The sequence below is a fragment of the Vespula pensylvanica genome, chromosome 2 (genome assembly GCF_014466175.1).
Source record: "Vespula pensylvanica isolate Volc-1 chromosome 2, ASM1446617v1, whole genome shotgun sequence".
Taxonomy (NCBI): Eukaryota; Metazoa; Arthropoda; class Insecta; order Hymenoptera; family Vespidae; genus Vespula; species Vespula pensylvanica.
The window spans coordinates 12,407,087-12,418,485 of NC_057686.1; the positions used below are offsets into that span (position 1 = coordinate 12,407,087).

At 33.3% G+C, this 11,399-nt stretch overlaps 1 protein-coding gene across 3 annotated transcripts in view; it reads right to left on the minus strand.

Moving 5' to 3' along the window:
- Positions 1-11,399, minus strand: part of LOC122637540 (myosin heavy chain, non-muscle) — a 25,180-nt gene that overhangs the window by 8,532 nt on the left and 5,249 nt on the right. Inside the window, exons 2-5 of one of the 3 annotated variants that reach the window (XM_043829727.1) lie at positions 4,430-4,586; positions 4,174-4,292; positions 810-833; positions 436-474 (exon numbers count right to left, since the gene is read on the minus strand). In XM_043829727.1, coding sequence (XP_043685662.1) covers positions 436-474; positions 810-833; positions 4,174-4,292; positions 4,430-4,586 — 339 coding nt within the window. The remainder of the gene's footprint in view (positions 1-435; positions 475-809; positions 834-4,173; positions 4,293-4,429; positions 4,587-11,399) is intronic. The other 2 variants (XM_043829728.1, XM_043829729.1) reach the window with 2 other exon arrangements.

Sequence of the window (11,399 nt, forward strand, 5' to 3'; positions counted from 1 at the left end):
ATATATATATATATATATTAAGGATTATATATACCGGGTGACCTAAAACTTGAAAGCATTATCGGAACGAAAGAACATGGACATCAAATTGTAGCTACAATATTATACTATTATTATACATTCTTACGAAATATCATTATACAATATTCGTTTAAAAATATAATCTTCCATCTTTTTAATATGACGATTAAAACTTATAAAATTAGATTAAATAGAGAAAAATACAAAGAACAAAAAAATAAGTAATTAAATAATAATGAAATAGAGATAATAAAATATTAATGGATGGTTAATCCAGGCTTCTTTCTAAACTGCAAAGCGATGTAAGGATAGGAAAATCTAAAATATTAATAACACAGAGGATTAAAAGGCATAGACGACATCAATTTTACGACACCACACCAATGTTAATAATTGTTTTTTTTTCCTCCTCACATTAATTACCGCAAACTTGTCCGACACACTCCCAGATCCCTGGATCCATAAGCAGCAAGAAAAAGGTGAGGAAAGATCTTTGTTAGACGGCAACGAAGAATTAACTATTATCGTTATATATATAAATTGTTCGTTAATTCTTGCATCTTTGCATTGTTTTATGTGTGTATACAATCTATTTAGTATTATTCATTATTACCAAAATCCAAAACCAATTGTTAGTATAGACAAAAAAATAATAATAATAATAATAATAATAATAACAATAATAATAAAGAGGAAAAAAGAAAAAGCAGATAACATTGATTGCATTTGATTGAAAATGTGATTGTTGAATTTAAATGCATATAGGTTTTTGTTTTATATCGACTTACTATGATTAACGCCGGGCTTGGGGTCTATTGATGGAAGGCAGCCAAAATGTCAGCACCGAAAACGAAAGAATATTTTCAATATTAAATAAAATTCCATATTTTTTCTTTCGAGTCGATATTTCCATTTTTCTCTCCATTCTTCTTATCTTATCACGATAGGTTTACGGTAACACGTAAAGGGATCGAATGTAATCGTGGTAGATACAAATAACAAGGTACAAAGGATATATGTATCTTGGAAAAAAAAAAAAGAAATCTAGTTGGGCCATGGCCTCGCATATGCATTGCTCTCACGGTTCACCGATCTTTGCTGTTACCCGCATATATATATGTACGGGTATACGTATATGAGTGTCTAAACAACAAGATTTCAGCAGTCCTCGCATATTATTTTATCAGTTATTTATGTAACGAACTTTCATTGTCCTCCTATATCACTTTCAACCTGGTTTAAAATAACACAAATAATATATCTACTCCGCAAGGAAGAATTCCTAATGTGAACGAATTTATAAATCTCTTAGTAGAACCGACGATGTGCCTTTTACTCGCGGTCCAAAATACAATCCCCAGTGTCTCCTATCTTGCTACTACCTTCTCGTTATCGTTTGTTTACACGATGCGCAGGAGAGAGGCCTCAAAAAAATAATAATAATAATTATTATTATTATTTGTATCATCATCATATTATAATTTTTATTGTTATTATTAAAATGAGAAGATTTTATTTCTTTTTGAAGAAATGACTTAGGATTATTTTCAAAGAAAGTAAATTTACGATGATGCTCAAGTTTCCAACAAAATCATCTAATACGATTTAGAAACATTAAATCATTGAAAAATAGGATTTAAAAATATTCTACATTCAAAGAGTATGTCGTTAAGTTTAACTAAGAGTTTTTAAGCCTGTACAAAACCTTCAATGTACATGTACTATCCATTCACTTGCACCTTTATTAGGACAAATTTAAAAGGTAGTTTTCTTTAGGAAAACTAGTTTAGGCATCGTTTTCACATGACGATGAGTCATTTAACATGGCGATTAAGTAGGTTGTGCTGTGCGTGTGTGCGTGCGTGTGACTCAAAGTAACTCGGGTTGATAAATAGAGCGTTTATCTGAAAAAGGAGAGGTCCTTCGAGAGAACGTCGCACGTTTCTCGATGATCGCGAGCAGGCAGCATATACTAACGGAGATCGAAAGAAAACAAGACGCAATATAAATAGATTGAACTTGATCGACGTTAGAATCCTATCATCGCCATTATTCTATCCCTATATATCATGAAGCGAGCTTGCTTAGACTAATCGAAATCGTATTAAAGTTTCCGTGGCCTTCGACAGGATGACATAAATGATCGTTCTTCGTAGCGATTTATAATCTATAAATTCATACGGGCGATAACTCTATTTTCCATCTCGAGAGAATGACGCTTATATTCTAATACAATTCTAAATACGTTTAATCATACGAAATATGGTGATCCAAGTAGTTTTCTTTACAATAAAAATTGTTTCATCTTTCTTCGAGAGAATGATTAGTCAATTCAAGAGATCGAATTAGAAAAGATTAAACGATCGAATAGTTCCCATATTTCTCGTAAGATATTTTAGTACGCTCCAGAAACGAACGATCTTTATTTATTGAAGATGACCGTGGTTTATACGTACGTACGTCACAGTTCGAGCTTTGCATTTTCAGACGACGCATCGCTAGTAGCACGGATATATAACAAAGAGCTTACTGTATGCAATCGAGAAACGAATAAAGAAAGTCGCTATTTTTAAAGGCACTCGTACTATTCGTTTAAATAAAAGTGAATGGTAAGAAATGTATTCCGTAAAAAAGAAAAAAAAGAAATAAATATCAAAATTCTAGGATAAAAAAAAAGATAATAATATCAAATCGATGGTATCAAAAGTATTTTTACATTACATTTTCTTTAGTAATTTCGTTTAGAACGCGTAATTATTAATTAATTATTCATGAAAATAAATCTAGAATAACGTATACCTACGTGTTACGCTATCATCGGCAAGCAGTTAACGATTTGCAATTAGTGAGATAGGATGAACGATGTATCACGTAGATCAACAGATAAGATTACTAACTCATAATGTTTCTCTAATGGTATTTATAACAAATGTAATAACTATGAAACTTTTCAAGTATAACATTGCTATAGATTAGAGTAATATGATTTTAATGGTCGGATATATAACTAATTGTAAGTATATATTAACTCGATAAGACGAATAAATATACACGTACACGTAAAGACATCTTATTTGTGTCGAATTAACATAAATACATATATAAAGGAAGAAATATCAGACACAAGTGGAATGCGCGTTGTCGAGTTGTCCAAATTTAAATAAGCGGTTTGAAATGATGTCACGATTCGGAAATTGAGGTTGGGGTTCCGCTAATGCGAACTCTTTGCGGTTACAAAATCTTCCGATTCACAGAAATGCTGACTTCCCGTCATCAATCGGCCCATTTACGTGAAAAATTCGTGAAAAAGGAATCGAATTTACTTGTCAAACGATATAATAATCGTTTCTCGTTACGAAAGTGACTCAACTAGTTAAAATATATCGATTTAATCACTCAGTTCTTTATATCGTTGTAATATATATCAGAACGCTATAAAAGTAATATTCGCAGATATCAGATCGGTGTCAATGGAATGATTTCTTGAAATACGCGGTATCTCGATAGCGATCTCGATAACGATCTCGATGACGTTCGAATTCATTCACAATCGAATTACATTAATGTCTTATACTTGCATCTATATAAATATGAATATATGTACTTTTGAATTATGGACTATCCTTTGAATATGTATTCGTTTGTATAATGCTAAGAAATTAAAAGTACCCTCAGAAAGATATTTTTCGATCTTTAGTCGTTATATATTATCATCACGCAATATATATTATTAACCTAATGTTTTCCATTTAACTCATTGTTGACCGGTCACGAGTATCCTCGTGTTTTAACATGCATGCAACTTATGTAATTATTAAAGTAGATACGTAATTGTGTAAATCGTTACTGTATAGTACAGTTTTATTATGTTGGATATTTCTAAATTTTTAATATTTTAATTCGATTATGAAGATATTACTTTTTACGTATAATAGCTGGTCACCAATATGTTTTAATATTAACGAAACAATTTTTCTTCCATCTTATCTTCCAAATTTCTTCTTAAAGAAACCATTTCTTTTTTCTGAGACACCCTATACATACACAAGTATCTCTCTAGAGAGAAGGAGATAGAAAGAGAAACTAGAAAGAGAAAGAGCATTTCTAACTTACGGACGGACTTAAAAGAATGTCCGTGCGTTAAGTTCTTACCGCATTGGACTTGGGTTTCGAAGCAGCAACATACGCCAGATATTGAATGACCTTCTTCGTGTTCTCGGTCTTTCCTGCTCCGGACTCGCCCGTACACAAAATGGACTGATCCTCGCGATCTACAAAATACAAGACGGTTTTTTTTTTCTCAAATATACGAACGTTCTTTCTATTATCGTTTGTCGCTATTACGTAAAGTATTTTCTCAATAGTATATCGTAAAGTATCGCAAACATACATTATCGCTAATAATTACCTTGTAACATCGAACGGTAGGCCGTATCGGTAATGGCGAAAACGTGGGGTGGTACTTCGTGTCTTTTTATACCCTTATACCTTTCCATTATTTTTTCCGTATAAATCGGCAATCTCTTATAGGGATTTACCACGACGCAGAATAGTCCGGAATACGTCTGAAATAAATAATAATATAAAATTCAATTAACTTTTTTCAAGATATTCAAATATAGCATTTTAATTTCAATATTTCGTAATTGTAAAGGTCATGAATAAGATTATTTCAATTAGAAAAATAAAAGAAATAGATATAGAGATTACACGTTTATTTTCATGTTCAAACGATATACGTTTGAAGTTTTGTTGATTTTCTGATAAACTTTTAGTTATATTTGATCGTTAAATAAGATGGGAACATTTCAATTGATAATAGAGAATTGATAGTAATAGTTAAAACGTACGTAGTATATATACTCTGTGTGTGTGTTACATGAAAGGTACGAGTTACATGGAAACGAAAAAGACATAAGCTAACACAATGTTTCTCTCCTTTACTCTCACTTTGTCTTTCGGTTAAGCGCGGCCAAGTGTAGAAATTTAAGCGCCATTTACAGTTCAAGAATGTTACACCCACGCGATCCCTTCGCTCGTATATACATACGTACGTAGATGCACGTGTGTGTGTATTTGTACGCGCGCGCACACACATACATACAGATACGTATACGTTGTACGCCATTTCGCGTCGAGCCAAAGAAAATAAAGGCAACGTGAGAAAGAAAAATTACTCGGTAGATAGATAACGACACGACGAGTCTCTTTTAAATCGGTCGTATTTCCATCCTACTTTGTATATTTTTCTTATTAGAAAGAAACGAAATTACGTTAACGTCTGAATCATCATGGCTGCCAAGAATCGAATTTATTTCAAATATTTCTTTAGATTTGTGCATTAACCTTCTTTTAAAGATCATAACTGTTAGTCACAAAGTCAGTAACAAATTAATAAAATTGATAGAAAAATATGTTTTTCTTTGATCTAAAAAAAAAACTTAATAGATATTTGTAGCTTGACTTATGTACAGTTTTAATCTTTGTTTTTTATTGAATAGTCCTTCAAATAAAAAAAACTTCTTCGACGATTTAGATTTTAGCAGATTGGTTGGGAGACACTGAAGAAGCTTTCAGGAGATGACCGATCGATTCTGCCTCTCTCGATTGTTCTCTCTCTTTTGCTTGGTTTTTATTTTTCCTCTTGTTTCTTTAAAGTCAAAAGAATTCTTTGAAATGGTGAAATGAATGTATATACACTCTTCGATCGAACAAGAAGAATCTTAGAAACGTGCAACTTGCAACTTTCAAAAAATTTGAAAACTTCTAAGTGAAAACTTTCGTCATAGAGACATCAATCTCTACTGTATTTAGATATTACAAAAGTTTATACGGTTTGGAAATATACAGAATGTCATTTTTATTTGTAGTCCAGTGAAATATGAACTTTAAACGTATGTATACAGAACTATATTATTGATTAAAATAATGTATATATCAACGAAAATTAATTTATTCGATTAAAGCGATAAAAAGTGTGAAACTGAAATGAGTATGCATCGAGGATCGACACCGATTTCCGCGTTTGTCCTCGAGAGAATAAATAATTAGTGAGGTCGTGACACGTCTTCATTGATTTATGCGCATGCTGACGAGAAACGATTTAAAATAGCGCTATAACATTATGCGAATACTCGGACAAGAGACAAGAATCTCGCTCGAAATCGAACTTTGGATATGCGTGAATTTTTCAACTTTCGAAAAAATCAAGTAATAACGTCTGCATCATCTTTTCTTTTTTCTTTGCCGATACGATGAGATTAGAAAGTTTATAGAATCAATTTATAAAAGTGTGGATGAAATTTAGAGGACGTTTTTTTTTTTTTGTACGATTTGCACACGAGCTTGAATCTTTCAATGAAATAAAAGCTGTTCTTTTAATATCGTATTAATATTTTTTGTTTTTTTCTTTTCTATTGACGATGCTATGAGTTTAGAAAATGCAGAAAATCGGTTTAGAAAAGTGTAAATAAAATTTAAGGAACGTTATCTATTTATTATTTCTTAACATGAACTTAAATATCTCAATGAAGTACCAGCTCAAGTTCTTCTGATATCGTATTTATATTAACGTTATAGAATCATTCTAAAAAGGATAATAATCGTTTAGTGAATTTATACAAAGATTCTTCCACGTGTTTCAATGGGTAGCAACATCGTCACACCTGTTTCCCAGACTACCTACGACGTGATTCACGTGTTCACTTTCCCTCTGGCTCATACGATCTTTCAAGTATTAGTCATTCTTGTGAGAAGTTTGGTTCTCCCCTATTTTTTGTTCATCATTTACTTAGAGAACAAAGAACGACGATCATACATATATCTAAAAGTAAAAAACTAAAAGTAAAAAGACAAGGAACTAACGACGACGTCAGATTTCGAATTTGAAATAAAATCGAAAGTTATTTTTTTACAAACTAAAAAACAAAAATAAGAAAAAAAAAGACTGAAAACGAAAGAGAACATTAAATAAATAAAAAAAAGTCGGATGATACAAGCTAGATTTCAGAAAGTTTTGACTGGAGTCTTGGGTCTGCAAGGACACAAAATGAGTTTTGTCTTTGATTTCTTTTTTTTTCATTGCCTTTCCTTTTTCTGTTCCTTTTCTTCTTTTCCTTCAACGGCAAGACCATGCGAAGGTCCTCGAAACCGGTCTCGAAAGGCTCGTGCTGTCGACCTGCCTAACATACCCGCTTATGGCCCACCGTAATAAACGCATCCTTCGACGAAAGGATACGGTACGTACATCACGAAACAGAATATATCGTATAATGATCGAGATGTATCGTATGATATAGCAGGGACCATTAAGAATACCGTAAATGGAACTCATACTTTCGAGGGCATCGTCGAAACGTGATTCAAACTTCGCACATATTCGTAAATCTTGAGATCCATAATTCAAAAAAGGACAATCGCAAGTTTATCTTGTAAGTTAAAGAACGTAAAATTGTGTTTTCTTTTTTTTTTTTTAACTCTTATTACTAGAGATGACTAAAGTTGTCCGACATTGAACTTTCGTTGCATATTAAAACAGTGACTATAATCACCCAATAAAATTCTACTTGAATTAAGCATATCTTTATATCTTCATGGCAATCAACGTTCTTTTTTTATCCTAACTTATCCTCTTTTTTATTCATTTGTAATTCATTCTATATTAACTTGATATAATTTAAATAAGAAACCAATAATTTGCATAATACGATGAAGTTTCAGATGTCTGAGAGCAACTCCGGCGTAGCGAAAGAGTTAAAGGGTCACGACACGAACTCTATTTCGTTTTATCAAAAGAAAGAGAGAGAGAGAAAGAGAGAGATAGAGTCGGCTTTGATACTTTCTCGATCTGTTCAGAATAAGGATAAATAAAACGTATAAGTAAAAGAGAGATAGATAGAGAGGAGAAAAGAGAAGAAGAGAGAAGACGAAAAAGAGAGAGAGAAGCGATCCTTTTATGGAAAAGATCGCAAAAGGTATAGAGTTTGAGAAGTCGCAAGGAATCGACTCGTTTTGCTTGGAAGATTGCGTCAAAGTGCCTTTAAGGCACCGCGAGAAGAGAAGCAGGTTAAGGACGTTCGTACTTATAAGGACTCGTCTTTGCTTTCTTGCTAGAATCGTTTCTTCCATACTTCTTCTTCTTCTTCTTCTTCTTCTTTTTCTTACTCTTTCTATGTACATATCTTTTCCTTTTTTATCCTTTCTCTCTCGATGTCTCGTTTCTCTTTCGTCCGTTTCCAACAAGCATTATCTCTATTTCTCTATCTCTTTATTCTCGTCACGACGACGACGAAAAGAAAATCGAGAAATCGAGAGTATCGAGAGTATTTATAAATCGAGTAAATGTATAAGTCTCGTCATATTTCGCATCGAGTTAGATGCAATCCTTTTGTAGCACGAGTCGTACGTAATTATCGTCGTGTCGAGCATACTACATACATACGAATGGCACGTTAAATACGTCAGAAAAAATTAACTCCATTCGTGCTTACTCTGAACTACATGGAAAGGAGGATACAAAGTGGTGTGTAAGCGTATGTTTATATTTATATTTGAATATAATAGCACGATACACACTCGTTGCGCTGTATACTTGAAATAAACAAGTTTCATCGTATGATTTTGAGTCGTTATACTACGCTCTCGTTTCTATAGTTTAAAATGAATTCTATCTTTCCGTGTATTTCTACATTACTCACGAATAAAAGGAAGCACGAGGAAACAAAATAAACGCTGAAGGAAAGTTCCGCGTTCGATAAGCTAGACATTAGCACGATATGTTGTTTTACACGCGATTCGCGTTGACCGCTGTTTAAAATGCCCGCGGCATCTTTTTGCGCATGCGCGATTAGAATTTCAACCGGCAATAGATCGAATAAGTTAGCGCGACTTTTCAAAGATAATCAAACCGAGTACCCTTATCGATATTTCTCTCTTTTCTCGGGTATATTATCTTTTGAAAATATTCAATCAGCAAATTAGTCTACGATTTTTCCTCTTCTTTTCGTCGAGAATTATTCTCGACAACACTCGGTATTCATCAGAAATGCATTCAACTACTCACAATCGTATTGATCGTGAGTATTATACTCTAGAGATATTAAAGGGAGAAACTTTCAGAGGACATCGAATACTGCGTGGAAACGGGCTACGTCGTCCGACTATACCAAAGAATATTTTGTAAAAACCGGTTTTTCGAATCCCTCTTCTATAACGGAAGGTAACTTCGTACTTCTTCGAAACGTAAACGTTTCTGAACTTAAATATCTTCTATAGGAACGGTATCCGTTATGCATATTATATACATATGTATATACGCATATATACGAAAAATAAAAATTTATTTAATAATCTTCTAAAAAAACATTTTCCTCTATACAAAAAAAAAGAAATGAAGAGAGAAAAAGTATTTCGTTTTATGAAATTCATAGAGAAAAGAACGAAAAGATAGGTATGAAGGATAAGAAAGAACTTTCAAAATTCCAAACTGGAATTCAGGATTAAAGCATCTTTGCAAGGGACGAAAAGAAAGAAAGAAAGAAAGAAAGAAAGAAAGAGCTTGTTTGAGACGCCATTTTTCCAAGTCGATAATCGTGTACGATTGTCGAGTCTAAGGAAGTTTATCGAGTTTTGTCGTCGATGTGTGTACGGCAGAAAGGGCGCGGCACGGGGTCGCTTGTGGAGCTGATCTCGCGTCCTCTCGAAATCCTGACGCATTCCACGTGCACGCATACACAGCCGCAAATACACGCGCAGATCGTTTAAATACAAAAAAAAAAAAAAGAGAGAGAGAAAAAAAATGAAAACAACGTATTCGGCGCCATCGGTCAAAATTGAACGACTTCTCTTCGTATTTATTATACGTCCCGAGGAAAAAAAAGAAATACTTTTTTTGTCTAGTCGTATCGGAACATGACGTCACCTACTTCAGAAGGATTGCTCGTGTGTTCGTGAGAGAACCGATGCGTATGACGTCACTCCTGTATTACCATGCATACTTTCGTGCTGCGGAGAGTAAATGAAACGCGTGGAGAGCGTACGATCGCCTCGAATACGTTCTCTCTTTCCCTTCCACCCATCCTCTCTCTCTCTCTCTTTCTCTCTCTCACTCGCTTTTATCGAATAACAATGTCATGGCATTGGTATACGGTGGAGTGAGCTCAGAGAGAGGGATCTTCATGAATCCACGACAAATATTGACGCCATTTTTTTTTTTACTTTTTTTATGGAAAGCTGCCTGAGAGATATGTATGTGATTCTTGACTAGCCTCGACTCGATTAACTATTTGATTAGTCTATCTTTGAAAATGTAGAACGTAAGATCGATACATGGAATGAATCATCCGACGAAAAATATTTCTAAAATGATTATATTTTCAAGAATATACGTATATGGTTATGCGTGTTATAGAAAGAAATAAAATTATACGAGAAGGCTATCCTGATAAATGTGCGCATTAAATACGTGTACAAAGTTTTAAATATGTATGTATACGTGTATACGCGTATATATATATATGTACATATGTATACGTGTGCATGAGAATAGAATGATTTAACTTACGTTACATAGTTTATTAACTATTGTTGACTTGCTAAGTTATGTATCAAATTAATTTTTCTTTAAATTAAATTTTCTGGCATTGATCTTTTTAATACTCTCGAAAAAGTAGCAGGAATGATGGATTAGCCGAAAACTCACGTCCTTTAAAGTTTTACATTACGGTAAGTAAACTCGAAATGCTGAAGTTTAGCCAGACCCACTTGAAAAGGAAAGTTAAAACGAAAAGGGTACTCGAATCGCTCGAATAGGGCGAAAGAAGAAACGAGTACGTATATACGAGGACGGGGACGTTAATTAAATGTGACCATCTATGATCTATTCTAACGCAAATTACGTGGGTTGTTACTCGAAATACGTAGGCGATAAATAGCATAGTACGTCGTTCTATACTATGTACACATATACATACGTTGATGGTTATTAGCTAGCTAGATAATACATGTAAATCATAAAACTTTATTAGAGAACGTAGATCGTTAGCCTGACGTAATTCGGATCGATTTGAGATTCTCTTTATTACCTTCGATTTAAACTGTTTTGGCAATAATAATTATCTCATCATCGATGAGAAATACTCTCAACGGCAACTACTAGTAATAGGATTAAACGTGTCTTTTACCGTAAAAGGTAAGAAGAAATAAGATCGTTCGAATTCGTACCGTATAAGGTTTGGGATAACGACGAACAAGTAAGAGAGAGTTCTCGATCGTTACACAACAGAGACATAATTTTATGGTCAACGTACCACCGTCTATCCATCTGTAATCGCGAAAAATATATTTCCTCTCGTTTTATATATATATATATATATATATAT